This window comes from Martes martes, assembly GCF_963455335.1.
Source record: "Martes martes genome assembly, chromosome: X".
Taxonomy (NCBI): Eukaryota; Metazoa; Chordata; class Mammalia; order Carnivora; family Mustelidae; genus Martes; species Martes martes.
The window spans coordinates 17,987,249-18,006,891 of record NC_137897.1 but is presented as its reverse complement, the minus strand read 5'-3'; the positions used below and the strand labels follow the sequence as shown (position 1 = coordinate 18,006,891).

The following is a 19,643-nucleotide window of genomic DNA, read 5'->3' as shown; positions in this document are numbered from 1 at the left end:
AAGTTCTAAACAGACTTAGCCTGTGGCGACCAGAGGGCCTGTGGTGGTTATAGGAGCCAGGGCTCAACGTCACAATGGCAGCAGACCCGGAAGTAAAGACTATCCTGGTGAGCACACCAGAAACCAATCGATATCCCACAGGATTCCCTCTCTTACAGTCACAGTGTTTAAGGCTGAAGAGTTGCCAAAGGGAACTGTTAAACCACACATATTGATTCTATCAAATTCTTAAGATAAAGAAGATTTTAAAGTATTCACTTGTCTTTTAAAAGCACATGCAAGATGTTTGTTTCCATTTCAGTACACTGCAAGTCTGTATACTTCCATGGATGTCAGTATGTGTCACACGTACAGGCCCAAGTTCTAATTATTCATGAGTGAACATTTTGAAGCAGTGGGGGCTTTTAGCCAGGTCTTGGGGTGAGGACAGTAGAGCTCTTTGCCAACATTCAGGTACAATTAGTACCAGGAGTGCAATTTATGTTTTATTAGCAGTAGACTTTGGGACTCTCATCTAGTAAAATCAAATACTAGAGGACTTAGGCTAATCATTTTTCTGCTTTTCCAAGTGATTTTATATCTGCATGTACACATGACTCTCAGGCTTTGGAGCCATGAGGAGAGAAAGCAGCACAAGTGATAAATAGCACTAATGGTGGAAAAACCCCAACTGGCTAATCTTCCAGTCACTTAGGGTAAGGCTCAGGAACACTCGCAGATCAAATCTCATCCTTACCCAGACCCTTTTCTGGGGCCTGACCAAAGCCTTCAGGGTTGTTTATAATCCACTAATGCAGGAATTTACCAACGAATAGTTGAGAGCTAACCCAACTTTACCCAGTAGACGTGCTTTGGGAAAGCTATTCATAAAACAAATCCCATTTTCAATGTATTTAATGGTTTTGCTATCAGAGGCAGTCTGGGTGATTTGTTTATTTTTTTGCCAATGAATAATCACAAGCAAATTGATCTATTTTGTGCATCTGGATTCTGTAGGGCAGATTTTTCTCCAAGCCCAGATTCTCCTGCCTTCCCCGACACACACAGACATCGCACAGAGGCTGATGCCTTTGGGCACTACTCACATTTTCATCCTTTCCATACTAGCAGCATTTCCTCATCTGGAGTTCCAGAACACAAGGAGTAGCTGAGAAGATGAGGAGGTAAAACGGGATGGCTTGCTGGTGGATGATCTTTCAGTTTCAGTGTAAAAACATTTAATATCAAGAGACAACGAAGGCATTTATAGCATGCCTGGGCAGTGCCAAATTTCTTATGTGAAAATAAAATTACTACATTTTTCTAGAAGACCCAGAGTATGATGAATACAGAGTATGGTGATTTTGTGTGAGCAAAATCTGCTTAAAACATATTTTACTCTTAGATGAGCCTCACTAAGTAGCTCACGTTCATAAAATACTTTTCTTTCAGTGACATCCCCATGAATTCATGATTTGGGGGTTTTTTGAGAAGAAATTTAAATGTATGAATGTCAGGGTTGAGTAACATCTATTTTCAGGGGGAAGTTCATTAATTAGGTTACATTTACACTTTGCCAGTTATAAACATTTACTTTCTATGCTGAATTGTTTGATTTATCCCAGCCTGTTTTGTGTCACAGTTAAGAGTGAGAGTTAAGGAAGGTATACTGTGCTTAAGTTAAGAAGGATGTACATATCAGGGCAAGCACACACATCCTATGCTTTCTATCAGAGACTTGTCACAGTTTGGCAATTCTAATCACAGTATTGGATTTTAATCTGAGAAATGCTTTTCCTTCATTAGAGAGCTGCAAATAAGAGTCCAAGAAATGAATATGCAAATAGCTTTTCCTTGTTGAAAGAAAGATATTTAGATACTGAGTGTGTGTGTGTGCGCGCACTATATGAAATCAGTGTCTGCAAATGGGGCCCGCAGTATTTGCTATGGTCATTGTGTAATATCTTTACATATAGGAGACATATGTAATATATAAATATATGCATATATGTCATATCCTATTCAAATATGTTTTATATATTTACATATAAAATGTGTGAATATATACTATATAATAGGGAAATATATAGTATTTATATTCAAATATTCAAAAATATATGCTACATAATGTTATAAACACATGAAATGCATATGTATGTACATGAACTTATTGCATAATGTATCATGTTACATATGACATATAACATAGCTGATGTGATATATATCATGCACACACACGCGCGCACACACACACACACACACACACACACATACGATGGATAGTAGGCTGATTTGAAAGTTATTTTGCTGGTGAGGAAGAGAAATGCTAGTGCTACCGTACCATCAGTGCAGAGAAGAGGCTAAAATCTCTCTTATGTTCCATCTACATTTTGGTTCTTGGCTACTGAAGTAGCCTAGGTGAAATTCAGAATTTCCTGGACGATGACTGTGTATCTTCTTGCATTGTGAGCTCCTATAGACCCATTTGGTCACTACTACTTGGTCCCAGCAGTGACTTTCTGAGATGCTGGCCCAATGCAACACCAAACTGGGTATTTTTCTCCATAGCCTATTATTACCAGCTCAGTGTCCTGCTGTTGCCTCTCCTTTGTAAAATCTGCCATTTCCCCAGTCCCTAGACTAGGTGGGGCTAGACCACCTAGACTGTACCAAGACCAGGGTCAAAAAGGAGGAGTCATTGCATTCCTCTGCCTTACTGAGCTCTGCATTCCTGGACCTGACCCATCAGTCCTGTTCTCATCCTCCTTTATGGTTAAGAATAGAACAATAGAACACGTTTTGTACCATTTCCCCAGAACTATTTCTCCCCACTCACCCTTTAATGGAATATGATGGGTGAGGCATAATAAAAGGGTGAGAACTACCCACAAAACTAGATTGCACAATCTTCTTGTAAATTAGTTCCCAAATAACCACCGGACATTACAAAAAAAGATACCCAGGGAAAAAAACTTTGAAACTATTATATGGAATTACTGTCTTATTTTAAATCACATATAAACAAAACTGAGAATAATAAAGCCCTTATCAACTAGGGTTTTTTTCCTCCAGAAATTACTGAACCAATTAGTGATTAATGTTCCAAGCAGAGTATTTCCATAGCATTCTACTCCATCATGTAGACTGTCATGTTGTTGCAGATAATGGACTTCTACAATAATGTATCAGGTTGAACCATAAGAAATTACTGCTTTTTAGTTCAAAAATGGCTGGTTATTTGTACCAATTTTGTAGGTCAAAAATAGTTAAATATTGGCAATTTCCTATGGCTCAAACTTTATAATTATCTGGCTGATTTCCTCACCCCACATGTCTCTCGGCTTTAGAAATATACCAGAATATGGGGCGCCTGGCTGGCTCAGTCAGGAGAGCATGTGAATCTTGATCTTGGGGGTCCTGAGTTTCAAGCCCCATATTGGGCATAGGGATTACTTAAAAAAAAAAAGAAGAAGAAGAAAGAAATATGCCAGAATGCTCAACCAGAAAGCAAAACCTTTCAGGTCTGCTTGAGTTTAGAGCAAAAGTAATTAAGAATTCTGATTTCTCAGAACTAAATTTCCTGCACAAGAACTTTCACCTCTTCAAAGCCTAAACTCCTTATACTGCATCATATTCCAGGTGGCATCAATCAGATGAGAAGAAATTCTCAGAAAACTGAACCAATCTTCTGGTTTCTGTTAAATACAGATTATCTTGGAATATACTTGAAAAGAACCAAACGCCCCTGCTATTATTCTCCTCCTATCACTTAATTACATCCTTTCTTCCCTTCCCATCCTTGAATTTGAGTGGCCAGGCTTGAAAATTCAGAAGGAAGAGGGCACCCCAGATGTGGCTTTTGACCTTCTCAAAAGTCCCAAACACTTGAAAGAGCTTTGAATCCCCAGTAGTTCACTGTGATCGTATAGTGGTTAGCAATCTGTTATAAAAGGGCTTGAGGAATATTTTTTTGTCTCCTCTGATCTCCATGGCTTTTATATCTTGGTAAATGCAAAGCAACCCTTATAAATTAGATTACCACGTACAAACTAATACCGAAACTCTCTTTCACCACAACTTCAGTTCTCTCTCCTTTCAGCTGGTCAGAATATACATGAAGTCACAAACCTTCCACATGAAGAAGGAAGAAACCTTCCTTCTGTTCCCTCTTATATTCTCCAACATTCCATTCCCTTCCTGATTTGTATCTGACCAGGAAAGCTGTGGAAATAGTAAGCCTGTAAGGAGAGCTTGCATGCACAAAATCTTTGCCAATTTCTTAAATCATAGCTAACTGGAGGGCAATGGTGTAAAGCCTCATCCTTTAAAGGAAGTTCCATAACAGGTTAAAATGATGAGTGTTCTATGTTTACAAATGGCAGTTCAAATACTTCAGTACCTGATACTAATATAGTTTGGAAAGAAAGGATAGTACTTTATGAATAACGGGTATGGATAAGACAAACTCTTCTCTAAGTTTATAGTAACTAAAAAATGTCAATGGACATTTATAATGAGGTAGACCTTTAAGGATTTCAGCTCTGAATAAACTGATCTGACTCATATGGACAGGGGTTTTGGCAGCAGTGGGATTGTCTAATATGCATGACACTGATTAAAAACATTCTAAATCATGATGTATCTATGCTTACATCATTGTCAAAATGATTCATCTGTGTAGGATATATTCTTATTGCCAGAGATGTCACGTATCGTCTTGGCTAGAAACGCACAGTCACATCCCATTATGGCGAACTCTCAGAGTTCATCCAAATTCTTTCCTATTCTGGAATTTTGTCAGGTTAATACTGCTTGACACACGTGGTCTTAAAATTTTCCATTCTAAGTCAGTCTACTGCCATTTTGGCATTTGGCTGGATCTGGCCTTATGTGACCGGCATCACACTGAGAATGTTTAGTTTGTTTGAATTTTAAATATAATGTTTATTACGTTATAGACCTGTTGTTGGCCAAGGAAATCTGTATTAGAGGCTTTTTTCTAAGATGCTTTTCCTTTTAAATGAGGCCACATAGTTTTACATTTTAATTTGATATTGTATTTATATAACATGGAAAATCAAGAAGTTTTGCTTAAATCTTAGCTTAGGCATAGCCATTTTATATTATAGACAGGCAGATTTTAAAACTGGATGAACAGTTTATTGACTCATAATGCAAAACCCTTAGCACTGCATTTTTTCTTGGTTATTTGAAATATTTATTGGTGTTTGGGGACTGGTCATCAAAAATCCAGAATTAAACATGGGCTCTTAATGCAGCATTTATGAACATGCTCTTCCTTATATTTCATTTTACAATCAAATTCTGAGAATGAAGAGTTTATCTATGAAACACAGAAGGGTGACCATCCTAAATCCAGGCACTGTTGGCTTTATGAGCATATTAAGCACCCATTACATGGTGCAAACTATTTATTGCAGATGGGCCCAGCTACTAAAATGCATAGCTTCTTTTGTTGTGACTAAGTAATTTGAGATCTCTTTGGGCTGAAAATGTACAGGAAGGTTGCATACTGATTGTCAGCAGGGAAAACTGCCATCAAATCAATGCATTTAACTTTCCTCACAAATTGCAAACAAGAGAGTATTGGGTACCTGCGGCGCTTGGTCTCTTTCACCACAAATGCCAGATTTTTCTGAATTGAACTCTGACGTCAAGTTCAGTGATCCTCGGTCTCTGTGGAGTTGCGGCGCTACTATTTCTGGATTTGTTTTCTAAAGCCACTTCTTGGCTAACAGCATCCAATCTCTTACATCCTTCCTTGCACCGATCCTAGCTGGTATATTCCTTTTTGTGCTGACTTTGATTTACCATATTTAAAACTTCTTTAGGAAGTACAAAAAGAAGTTTGAAGAAATCTTAAATATCATAACTTAGTTTACTTAATAAAGTTAATTTATAGAAGTTTCAGATGTTCCATTTCATTTTACTTGGTGAAATAGATTTTTTTTTTGGTGAGGTTAATGTTAAGAAGTTTTGACTATTGCTATGTTGTTTTACTTAGAAATAATTTTAAGAAGCTCTAAATATTGAAGTTTTATTTTACTTAATGCAATTAGTTTTTAGGAAGCTTTAAATATTGAATCATCCTTTGGCCTCACCAATCACAACTTGAAGTGTCATCAAACCTGGGCCAATAGTCCTTTTTCTAGCTCTGACAGTCTTTCTTCTTGATCTTAAAAACCCACTGTCTTCCTTCAGTTCTCTGCTCTTTCCTTATTTCTGTTTTTTCTTCCTCCCGCAAAAAAAAAAAAAAAAAAAAAAAAAAAAAAATCACAACAAAAACCACTGCATTTTTCAAACAAAAAGCTGAAAGATAAAATCTAAGCATGGGACCAATCATGGGTATAACATGTTCATTTAAAGAAACCTTGACTCAAGCGTCCATGGAAGTTACTACCCAGGGACACTGAGTCTTCAAGGAACCAACATGGAGCCCACCATTGGCTCACATTGTCTTGGGGTTCAAGAGGCTAGTTATGCTGCCTTCTTAATGGACTGAATTCAGGAGGAAGTATGGCAGCCCTCTGTGTTGTGTTTGACGGCGATGAGCAAAGCGACCTGGTGAATGTGCGACTTGCTCGGTCTCTGCAGTGCCCCCTTTCTCTGGAGCTACCATATATGTTTTTATTGCCCAGGTTTGTACTCCCACAGGCCTCAGAGCCTGGAAGGCAGCATGTTGTTTTGTGACCTTGCAGCCCTGCCACCTGCTTATCATTTAACTGTTAGGCAGCTGAGGTCTCCTGAGTAAATTCTTTTCTTTCCTTCTGCTACCCCTGAACTAGGCATTAGGGATTCTAATGAATTCAACCATAGTTCTTTCTCATTCAATGAAAAATGCCACTTCATTTGTCATGTCAGTATCTGATTCCAAATGACATTTTAATTTTGCTAAAGGAATTGATGAGAAGTGGCCACAGAAAAGGGAGAAGCGAGCCCCTGGAACCCTTGGCCTGCAGGAACCCTGCCATCAGGCTTGCTGGGTATGCCATCTTCAATACCAGATGAACAGAGCAACTGGTGTCGTACTGGAACCACTCTGGCCTTGTTTTCACTGTGATCTCTATCAGGAAATTCTTGCAGCCCCTAAGAGAGAATATACTGGGATTCTCACACCATCATTTTAAAACATTCTCCTGAGTTTATAGCAAGGACAGGAAAAAAAGATACCTTCTTATTTATTTCTCACTTGTTGCTTTCAAAGTTCTTGTACATTTATCATGTCCCTTTTTGTGATATTCACATCAATTCCATCCCTAGGGTGGAGAAACTGAGGGTAGCAGACCCTGTCAGTGCCCAACCCATGTGCCCTCCGATTCACTGTTTTGGAGCTCACGGAAGGCTTCTCATGACAAACACCATCCACCTGAGGGATTTTTGCGGCTGCAGGATTGTGCTCAGTCTTCCCTGGGGTCTTCCCTGGGGAGAGCTGTCAGTGACTCGTACACAGGTTTCTGGGTAAATGGGTCAGCTTGCAGCTTCCTCACCCCTCAGTGAGGCCCTCTCTGAGGTGTTTTCTGTTAAGTCTCCCAAAGGTCCCCTGGGGGATTGAGCCACTGGAGCCTAAAGCAGTAAGTGGCCCATGAACATAGCCTGAGTTGTCTTCCTTCCCTAACTTGTGTTCTCACTCTGACGCTGGGGCTTCCTGGGCTCACCTCCCAAATTAACGACTTCTGTCTAAATCCTTGTGTCAGGGTCTGCTTCTGGGGAAGCCCCACCGAAGACACTGTGGCACCAGAGAAGATCAATATCATCTAATTGCCACACCGCTACTTGCTGGAGAACCAGGGCTGGGACCCATGGCTTGGGACTCCTGGCACATTTACCCAATAAGGTTGCCCCTTGCCAATGGCCAGACATTATAGAATTGGTCCCAGGACTTTGGGCAAAAGGAAGACACGATAAACAAAACAAAGTCATTAGGTGGCTACTCTTTGCCATTTAGGAACCCAGTCACCACCAGCAGCAGGAGGAAATAAAAAAATGAAGGGCGGTAATTACCTAGCATGACGAAAGGGACTCCCAGGAAGGTGGAATTGTATTTCCCACCGGTAAGATTGATGATCCCGGCTGCGGTGAGCGTGGCCAGGGTTATGGTCACCAGCCCGAGCAGACCCAGCCAGGGCTTGCTGCGGACGCAGTCCTGCATGGAGCAGCACAGGATGGCCATGGTGACCACCAGGATCAGGCTGGTGACCAGGTAACGTTCCGATACACGGCTGGTCTTCTGGAAATCTTCCCTCAGTGAGGAGGACGTGTAAGGGTACATTTTGACTTTGCTGTTGGATTTCTGGAACAGTCGGACAGTGTCGCAGAAGCTGGACTCCCACCTCTCAGCCACCATGTCGTTGAGACTGTTGATTGACTGCAGGTAGTAGGTGAGCTGGACGGCCTCTGCGGATTTTACCCGGTCCTTGCTGTGCACAGTGACGCCTCCAAGCTGGTGTCCATTGTACACTGCCCTCCCGTCCTTTAAGTGAGTGATCGGGTATGTGATAGCAAAATTGGTCCGGTTGGTGGCCCGAGCGTTCTTTAGCTCCTCCAGGACATGCACTATGTCATCCACGATGCAAGTCTTATCATTATTCAGGATACATATGTGGGCGAACGTGTAATTAAAACCAGGCCTTGGGACCTGGATCCTGGTCACAGCTGCATGCAACTATGGGAGAAAAAAAATGAAAGTCAGTTTATTACCAAAAATAAGACCTCGATGCGTGACCTTAGCTCTGTGGATTCAAATATGTCCATTTGGGGTGGCGGAGTCACTTGTGTCATCTTCAAGCTGAACAGTTCAAATGAAATGTTATAAACTTACAATAGAAACAGGTAGCAAGGATGCAAAACCAGCATCAGCACAACCCAGGAACTTGTCAGAGGTGAAAACTGTCTGGTTCCACCTCAGACCCAGTAAATCAGAAATCTCTGGGGTAGGGCTTGGGAATCTGGGTTTTCACAAGCTCTCCAGAGGATTCTGATAAAGGTACAGTTTGAGAAGCACTGGCGTAAAGCACCAGCATTATTTCCACGTGTTTTCTTCTTTATTTGTGACTCAGTTGGTCTATAAGTGTCTGAAAATCTCACATACAACCACCGTCTTGAAGATGTAATGTACCAAGTGAACTAAGGCACAACTTCACGTGGAGGCCGATCCCTTGCTGCTGATCTCTAGGGCCCCTAAATGACTTCCCCATCCAATTCAGTCACTTGGTGCCATAAAAGACGAGAGGCTCACCTTGAGGGACCTCGTATTCTCTGGCTTTCCTCATCTGCTTATATGGGAGGGGAGACAGAACTATAAGAGTCTGGGGGGGATATATGGCAGTCATGCTAAGGAAGCACAGTGGGATTTATTCTGCACACCTCACCTCAAGTCACATTTGCCATGTCCAAGCTCTATACACCTGTGATCAAAGTGGACACTGGGAACACAAGCGCTCATTTAAAAAAAATTTCCTTATTTTTTAATTAACATATTATGTATTATTTGCTTCAGGGATACAGGTCTGTGATTCATCAGTCTTACAAAATTCACAACACTCACCATAGCGCATACCCTCCCCAATGTCCATCACCCAACCACTCCATCCCTCCCAACCCCTCCCCTCTAGCAACCCTCAGTTTGTTTCCTGAGATTAAGAGTCTCTTATGGTTTGTCTCCCTACTGATCCCATCTTGTTTCATTTTTTCCTTCCCTGCCCCCCACAATCCCCTGCCTTGCCTCTCAAATTCCTCATATCTGAGAGATCATATGACAATTGTCTTTCTCTGATTCACTTATTTCGCTCAGCTTAATACCCTCTAGTTCCATCCACGTCATTGCAAATGGCAAGATTTCATTTTTGATGGCTGCATAGTATTCCATTGTAGATATACACCACATCTTCTTTATCCATTCATCTGTTGATGGACATCTAGGTTCTTTCCATAGTTTGGCTATTGTGGACATTGCTGCTATAAACATTTGGGTGCACGTACCCCTTCGGATCACTACATTTGTATTACAAGCCCTCATTTAACAGCTCCTACTATATGCCAGGCACAGTTCTAGGCCTTTTACGCAGATTATCCCATTTCACCCTTACAAGAGACTATGATGTAGATACAAGTACTAGGCTCATTTTACAGATGAGGAAACTGAGATGGTTGCTAGCCCTAGATCGCACACACAGTAAAAGAAAGAGCCAGGCTACCCCAGGCAGCCTGGCTCCAGAACTTGTGCTCCTGGCCCACAACCTCAGACCTCTAGGTTAACAATGCCGGTAGTTGAATCAAAGTTCTTGCTAGCAACTAATGTTTGAATTGGTGCTTGCACTGCCCAAGTGCTAAGGTGGCCTAAAAAATCACGAGTGCTCAAGTTCAGATATGTAGGAGTATATGTATTCTACAGTCCAAGGTGAGAAAATTAGGCCTTTTCTCTGTAAAATGAGCCCAGTCTGCAACACAAGGCCAGTGGTAGACATGTAATTGAGTGTTAAGTAATGAGTGTGCCTGTGCCTAGCACTGAGTGGGATCTTGCAGGAGCAGAGATAGTCACTCTGTATCTAATGAACAAAGAAAAACATTTCATATGTAAAGGGAATAAAGTTTAACGCCCAGTTGCCACACCGTGACCATGCCATCGGAAGTCATAACCTTCTGAGAGTCTCCATGACCCTGATATGTTTTCTCTTAAATCTGCCCAGATGGATTATTTGTGAAGATATTTTGCTGTGCATGTGCCAGGGTGAGTGGGATATTTATTATGCTTTTTGAAAATGTCGGAGGGGTACCAGCTGTCAAAGTCCTTTAGTTAGCACAGAGAAAGAGTTGTTAATCCTAATTCTCAGTGTGCCCTCCCCCACATCTCCTCATGGGCACCAACCCTCCGGTTCAGGAAACACTTCACCATATTATGTTTGGCTGAAATAATTCTGAGTTCTTTCACACACACACACACACACACACACACACACACACACACACATGATCTCCCAGAGATACCTAAGATATTATTTTCACAAAACTCTTACCATCTGCTAAATTTTTGCTTTGGTGTTTTGGAATTAATGATGAGCAAAACGTCTTCAGTGATTTTTAAACTTTGAATGTGTCTTCTTATCCATTCTTCTCTAAGTATGGCCTACTGAATTTTGATTACAAGAACTTCTAACTACAAAAAAAAATCCCAAATACAAAGTTATTTTAGGGGAGAGAAGAACCAAGGGGAATTTAAAGACAAGAGGGTTTTGATAAGTGTTGAAAGAAAGACTTTGGGGAAAGATTCAGAATAGGCTAGAAAAGGAGTGGTATTGAAAGCATGCATATGTGTAATATTTAGTGCTTTGTTTGTTCCTACGAACAGTCTAATAAATCTCCCTTAGAGTGATTACTAAATATGTCAAGAGGAAAAGATTGTTAAGCCACAGGGCTGGACCCAGTTACAGCAAGGGGGATATTTTCCATCTATTCTCTAAGGTGACCGTGCCCTGCTGGGTGGGGAGTTAGAAACTATTTAGTGACCTGCCAACTCGGCAGATCTGCTGCTCCGATCCCTGGGACCACAGACTGTAGAAAGCAGACACTCTTAACTCCTGTACCACCAGATCGTAGGAGGGAGACTTGGGAAAGGAGACTTTAATGAAGTTTTTGAGAAAGAACGTTTCTGAATTCTCATCACCAGAGCTGCCGTGAGATGCCGCTGCTTTGAATTTCCAGTGGAGAGGTGGGTAGAGTATGTGTCACTCTTGCTTCTGAGTGGCAGGGAGCTGCGGAATGACAAAGGAGCCAGAGAGGGGGTGTTGGCTGAGGCCACCCACCTGGCAGGAGGCGTCTGTGGGATTCTACTGTGAGATAAGAGGTGAGAAGATAATAGGAGGGATGGAGAAGAACCAAAACTCAGTTCTGATCTCTGGTTCTTATCATTGCGTATGAAGCACACACCATGTGTGTGGTTGGCCGTGTGCGTAGCTGTTGGCAGGCACATTGCACATGCTACTTGGGTAGCACCCTGTTAGGGTTCTAAAATGCCCTGATTTACTTTCCTAAGGGAGTCCCACTGAGGACAGCATACACATTAATAGGTGTCCTTAGATATATTCCCAGGGCAAAAAGGAAGCCAGAGATTGAAGCTATGCTCTTTTTTGCCCCCTGTATACTTAACTTTAAATTTCTGCACTGGGAAAGGAAGGTGAAAATGATGACAGGTTAGTTTATAGTGACTTCATCTTTGCCTTTAAATTGATGTTTTCTCTTGGGGCCAGAAAGGGGAAAGCGAGCCAGGAAAACCTTAGGTGACTAAGGTGACTAAGACACCTCCGTCCATGAAATGGACAACCTCCAGCCATGCAAGATTATTATTTAGTTCGGTAGGAGACCCTCAGGGGAAAAAAAAACAAAAAACAAGGGAAAGTGACTCAAAGTAATAGTCCTGACCTTAATATAGTCTGAATCTGTCATGTGAATCAACACATAATCCATGTTTCCGTAACTATGTATAGATTCTAGATTATTCACTCAACACACATTCAATAAATACTCATCAAATCTGCCATGTTGCCAATAATAGGATAATTTCCCTGAATTTAGTGTGCTCCTGCTCACACATGGAAAATCACTGAAGAGATACAACCTTTGAAACAAAGGGAATATTCTAACAGTAGACAATGCCAAACACTTTGTGCTAGTAAAGCCCAATCCAATGTCAATCCTGATCACAGTATTTTCTATTCTGTATTTGCTGCCAAAGAGGCCAGAACTGAATGTTAGATTGAGATTCATTCCCAGACTCTGACCATACCATTTCAATTGTTAGCTGCTTTGCTCTTATCACCCCTCAGGTTAAGAATGATAACAGTAATTGTAACTAGTCTGCTAAGTACTTTCTTTACAGTTTTTAAAAATTTATTCAATATAAGACTCGATGGGAATGATTAAATGATTGTCCTCATTTTATAGCTGGAGCAGCTGAGGCCTCAAGGATGTCAATAGGTCACCTACGCTGACCCAGTGAGTCAAGGGCAGAAGTAGGATCTTAGGGGCAGCGAGATGCAGATGCATGGCCTTAGCCCAGCACAACTTTGAATGAGAGCTAAGAGGATTTGGGGAGGGGTGAAGCGCTGCGAGCCCACCCGGTTCACATGACTGGCCATGGCTGTGACTGAGCTGTGGGATGGCCATGCTTGAGGATCTGGAGCCTATTAAGAGAGACCAGACATAATCCTAACAGCCAAACCTCATCTGTAGATGGCAGCATTACGTGGCAATATTAACAGGTAGTGAAGGGGATGGGCTTGGAGCTTACTGCCTTTTCTTATTTTCCTTCCAGACTCTGTAGCTGCCAAATAAAACTTTTCACAGACAGGCTTACCAAGAAGAAAGGCTGTGGGACAGAGTGGAATCCAGTAATAAGTTTTGGCTTCAAGTCTGGCTTCCGCTGCTTCCTCGGGAGTGCCAGAGACCCTGGGAATGTCATTCCTTCAAGTCTCAGATTTATCAGTAAAAAACAGGAGGCTGGTTTAGCTAATCTTTACGGACAGACCCTTTTGGTTCCAACACGACATAATTCTAGGATGAGTGACATCCACATACTATACGATCAGATGTGGGGTGAGAGAAAGTTAACTTCATAAATATCAATTTGAGATTTATTGTAGCTGCTTGAAGTATGCTTTTTCAACACACTGAAGTTCTTTTTAGGTCAATGACAGATCTCATAGTAGATGAAACCCAGAAAAAAACCACAGGGTAGGGAAAATAGGTTTACTGGGGGAAAAAAAAAAGGCAAAACAAGACTCCCTTCTCTGAGTGATTTCCCATTCTGGGGAGGTACTGGCTCTTCTAATCCCCTTCTGCCAGAGCCTGGGACAAAGCCAGTGTGGGCTGCCGGTCACGACAGGCCAGAGTCTAATTTCCTCTCTGCCTCTCCTTGGCACACTGAGATCTTCCTCAGAAGACAGCAGGGGCACCTTGTAGAGAGTACAGAAGGGATCTGGGAGGAAGGAAGTGTCTGGTCCCGAGTGGTGATTAACATAGGAAAAATACCTGTGGGTTCACAGGATCTTCTACAATACCTTTTCAGCTCCTCTTTGTATTTGTTTTTTATTGAGAAGGGGGAGGATCAAGGCCAGAAAGCCACTCTGCCAGGCAGGGCAATTAACGGGCTCTAGGAGCTGCGTCAAGCTGTTCCCAGCATCCTTGCCTGTGAGGAGAGACTGGCAGGTGGTGAGGGTCCCCAGCTCCCTAGGGGGAGTCAGTCTGATGGTCCACCTTTATCAGCCGTCTTCCTTTCCTTGCCTCACCTTCCTACCCCCTCCTTCTGATGGTTACAAATGCTCATTAAAACAATTTTTAAAAGATTTTATTTTTAAGTAATCTCTACACCTAACTTGGAGCTTGAACTTAGAACCCTGAGATCAAGAGTTGCCTGCTCTGCCAGCTGAGCCAGCCAGCCGGGCACCCCCATTAAAACACTTTAAAAAGGGAGGTCGTTAGCTTTTATAACTTACATCATTTGCCTCCAAGTACTTACCTTCAAAGTGACACTAAATCAAAATTGCTTTAAAAATGCTTTCAAGGAATATCTGCTTTTCACCCTCAAATGAAATCTTTCCTTCATTGAATCCCTCCCAATTCCATGTCTTAATCTGGGTCTATATTCTGCAACTGTAAATGGGTAGGAACTGACTGGCAAGGGATCCTCACCCAGGACACGAGAAAGCACCTCAAAGTGGATGGACTTGGTCTCAGCAGTTCATCAATTACGCTAGCTCCCTCGGTGTTATGTTCTGTCTTTGCATGATCTCACCCTCACCCACTCTCTTTCCTCTTCTTTTAATAGAAATGCATTACATCAGAACACCAGAAGTCGCAAGTTGGGGATTGTTACCGTGATTCATTTGTAGTGCAGCCAAAAGCAAGTTAGTCATCCCTTAATAAGTGAACAGAAATATCATTCTGCCTTTGAAACATTACATGTTTGGAGGACACCAAATTTAAGCTGTGGATGTAGCCAAACAAGTGACTATCTGTCTACACGCTTCTTCTATACATGTGTGCCCGCTGTTGGCCTGGCCTGCTCCAGTGTCAAAAGACAAATGGGTACCTCTATGGATACTATCGTGCCAGTGGAACTCTGGGAGAGTGGGATGTGTCTGTTGTTCTTCTTGCTCTAACACCAGGGGGTAAACACTCTTGTTGCGGGTGTTGACACTAAAGCAGCCAAGAGAGCCCCACATTGTAATTGCCCAAACAGGCTGTTTGTCTTTGCAGCCTTGGCTGAAAAAGCAATGCAGCTTTTGATCTGCAGCAAATAAATCTGAGATTTTAGAAACAAAAAACAGTAATGATGAAGGAAAAGGCAAGTATAATATCTCCTTGCAGCTTTGGTCCAATTCCATGTTGGTCTGGAGGAGAAAGACAATGTGGTGAGGCAGAGGTCTGGTACCCTCTATTTCTGGAGTCGGGGGGAAATTTTCAGGCAGTCCTAATTTAAAAAATTCCTTGGTATCATGCAGACCCCTGGAAATGTGTTGTGTTAAACTTTCTGATTAGAGTGGTTATCTTTTAATCCCAATGTCCTCACTTGACTTTCATGGTCAGGATTAAGCTCTGGTAGAGCAAATTTGTGTGTCATGAGTTTTGGTGAATATCTCTAAGAGGACAGGATGCTCTCAGAAATGGGAGAACGTTAAAGGTGATTGGCCAAGAGATAAAGTGAAGTCCCAAAGAGCCACATGCCTGGGGAATGTGTAACAGCAGTGTTAAGATTTGGTCAGGAGAGCACAAATAACTCTTCAAGGGACAGGAAAAACAGAGTACCAAGGACATCCAGGTCTGGAAAATGACCATGAACCTGAGTGGGAAGAGCCCTGGATCAGGAGTCGGAAGACTTGAATTTAAATCCTGGTTTTATGTCTTGCTGACCACATGGGTTAGAGAGAAATTTTTTAAAAAATGAGCCTTCAAGAACATACATCATGCCATTTCCCTGCTCTAAATCCTCCAGTGGTCCCTCCCGGCAGTGAGAGCCAACACCTAAGTCCTGACTGTAGCCAATAAGTTGGTATGCTGTCTTTGCTGACATCTTGGGACTCACGTGTCTTGCCATGTGCTAGTCACATGGCCTGTCTCTCTCTTAATTCTGCCGGGACTGTCCTGTCTCCACATGGCCTCACTTCCTTCCCTTCCCTGCTCAGATGTAATTGGCTTCCCTGACCCCACCCCCCCATTTTAAAAACCAGTATGCCTCGTCATCACCATCATTTTTTCTCACAGTTTTTCATGGCACTAACTGTGACATGACGTTGCATTACATATCTCTTTGTGTCCCTTTATTCTGCTGTCCCCACTAGAAGACGAGTTAAACCACACCAGCATATCTGCATATTGGGTCTACTTCTACATCTCCACTACCTAAAACAGTTCCTACCACAGGTGCTCAGTAGTTCTGGAGTGGATATGCATATAATAAGCTTGTGAGTGACTGGATTTTAGTCTGTCATGGGCAAGAAGCGGGCCAAACGAAGTCACAGAGTGCATGCATTTCTAAACTCTAGAGGGCTCTGCAAGGGGGACTGCAGTGATTACGCAGCAGGGGAAGCCCGGGGTGGTATTTCTGCTGGTAAGCGTCTTACAGCTGTCCACACCTGACCTAGAGCTGATTCCTGATCATCCTGCAGGCCCTGATCTTTCCTGGGTTTTGACAATATCTTGTGCATTCGTGGGTTATGAGGTCAGAATGCCACAGGTGCAAATCCTGCCTCTGTTGGTGCTACCTCTGGGACCATAGCAGACATGGCTAGGCCCTGCCCTTGTCTTCTCATGACTTCAGTGCACACTGGCCCGCCTTCTGGCCCGCCTTCCAGGCCAATTCGGGAATACTGGGGCAGTAACATACTGTCTTAGTCCTAAGCAGCCTGGAGTTATGACTAAAAACAATTTGTGTATAAATACCCCAGCTCCCGATCCCCAAGGTGGGGTGACTCCGGGGCATGTGTTCCTCACCGGTTCACAGAGTTTCCCAGCAGGATTAGGCTGCCATTGCCTGGAGGGTAACTAGCTTGACAAGGGCCTGATAACTGACTGCTTGCCTTCCCTCTTGTATGTTGCCATTCTCTGACTGGTGCTTTTGGGGATTGTCTTCCAGATAGACTCCTTGTATTGAGTCCTTGACCCTGGGTCAACTCTTGGAGGAACCCAAACTCAGACAATGACTTTATGCATTTAATTCCATTTCATTATAGGTAAAGTGGGGTCATAGGGTCATTAGGAGGATCAAGTGTGGGAAGATAGAAAAGGTGTCTGCACTGGCATTTATTATTGGATTAAGCCATATGGAATTGCCGTTTGTGTAGGAAACAAAGTGGTTGGTGTTGGCAATTTTATGTAGATCGCCTAATTGACCTTTAGTGAGGGGCCGTTCTTCCCCGCCCTTGGGCCCCTCTTCCTTTCCAAGAGTCCTAAAGGAACCAGGGCTCCCCTCATTGGCGCACTAGACAATCTTATTTAGATTCCAAGGTACAGTTTCATGGTACCAGGACACGCTTTTAGGAAGAAGACAGGAGTTCTGGGCTGGGAAAGGTCTCACACATCCACAAACAAGACTGCATGACGAGCCCCCGCATGCAGCCAGAAGTCACACTTAGAGCAGTTTTGGCTTAAGAAAAAAAAAAAAAGTGAAACACCACTTAACCTACATCCCTGAAATATTTGAACCTATAAATAATTAATAATGATGTTAAATGCACAAAATTATGAAAAAATGTCTCTGTTGGATAAATTCTTTGGCGATTTTTTGTCCCTTCCAACGATTTACTAAGTTTATCATGAGCACTGAGTTTGAGAACAGTGTAAATTATGGCTTATAAAAGAAGACACAAGAAAAAAGGTTCCACCTGATGTCATGGTGATGGCACTCCTGAATGACAGACTGCGAGCTTTCTGAGACTGATCATGTGAGATAGTTCATCATTGAGTCTATTACCTGATACTGCATTTTTTCTTGCAAATTATATATCTATATCTATATCTATCTATCTATCTATCTATCTATCTATATATATACAATTATTGTTGTTATCAAGCTTCTCTAACAAAACTACTGCCCTTAAGAATCACAGGAGTGATTCCACTGCCCTCCTTTTCTGGATCTGCAAAGAGGCCTTTTGGAGCCAACAGTCAAGGCTGTGATGGTGTCTGATTCAGTTTCCCCGGGCCTTGACCCTTCTGGGAAGTGCTAACGTTGGTGGCCTAATTTGGGTTGGTGGACATAGTCTGCGTGGGCTCAAATGCCGGCCTGGGCACTTAGTAATTGTGTCATCCTGGACACTAAGCTGTAGTAGCTCTCTGTGCCTCCCTTTCCTCATCTGTGAAGTGGGGCCTACAGGGACTCTGATGAGTGCCTGTCTAGTAGGATTGCTGGAGGATAAATGAGAAACTGAATGCGAACTGCTTGATATCCCTGACCCATGAGTGGCACCCTGTATAGGTTTGTTAGCCAAACCAAAATGCCCCATTTCTATCCTCCGTTTTGCCTTGTCGCCCCCCCCCATGTTTCTTTTTTCTTTAACTGAACAACTACTGAACAACTGTTTCTCAGTTGTTCTTGAAAAGCATATTCAGTGGGATGTAAAGATGTATTTTTGCTCACATCGTCACTGAGAGACTAAGGGATAGATACACACAATACACAGATTTGAAGAGAACAGCTGGGTTGTATGTGTTTAAAAGCTGGCACTCCCAAATCCAGGATCTGCTCCAGCCTGACACCATCCCACCTTTTCCAGGTGAGCTGCCTACTTCGATCATCATGCCCATCAGATCAGGCAGGGGACTGTGGCAGGGGGAGTGAGGAAGGAGGAAACGAAAAGGTTTGAAGTGCCCACTACATGCTGGGTTTTATGCAGAGAATGCTGCATCTATTAACCTCATTTAATCCTCGTGGCCGCTCAGGGAGGTAGATGTTACATCCACATTCGCAGGTGGGCAAACTGAGCCACAAGGAACTTAAATAACTTGCTCCTAGTCAAAGGTGTAGGATGTGGATCAGCCCACATTTAAATCCTGGGCTTGGAACATTGTTCCCTCATGAGCGTTCCTTTGGCAGAGTAAAGACTTCACACCCTGATCTCTGTGCCTTGGCCATTTGGATAGCGATGAACCAGTGTTTGGATATTAGGCTTTGGCACAGTCCAGCCACAGTGGGAGATGTATAGCAGCAGTTATGAGTTGAAAGGGGTGCTGATGTAGCAAAGTCAAGGGGTCAGACAAGACAAAGCAGCCTAGCAGAAGCAGCGAGACTCAAGTACTGAACACTGAGGCCCAGCCAATGCCGGATATTTACAACAGAAACCTCAGGGAGAAGCCACAACCCCATTACCAATGACAGGCATGTACGACCGGCTGGAGATGAAGACAGATGTCTAAAGAGATGAGACTTTCATCAGTCCAAATAAGCATCCTTTCTGTCTTGCATGTTTCCTGTGTGACTGCCTGCCTCCTGCCCTGTACACACACAGAAGGAAAAAGAGAAAAAAGTACTTTACAGAACATACTAGCGGAAAGGGCTGGCAATTTGGGAATTTATTGTAAATAGACTAAAGTTGGGGATAACTACAGGATGCGGTAATCACCCCTCCCCCAAGGCTGTTTAATACCAGAATATA

General features: G+C 42.7%; 1 protein-coding gene across 1 annotated transcript in view; it reads right to left on the bottom strand.

Moving 5' to 3' along the window:
- The window catches only part of PTCHD1 (patched domain containing 1), a gene marked incomplete at both ends in the record, with an annotated part of 51,624 nt that overhangs the window by 5,319 nt on the left and 26,662 nt on the right, over positions 1–19,643 (bottom strand). The window contains one exon of the mRNA XM_080795639.1: positions 8,002–8,662. Within this exon, the coding sequence (XP_080651765.1) occupies positions 8,002–8,662 (661 nt within the window). The remainder of the gene's footprint in view (positions 1–8,001; positions 8,663–19,643) is intronic.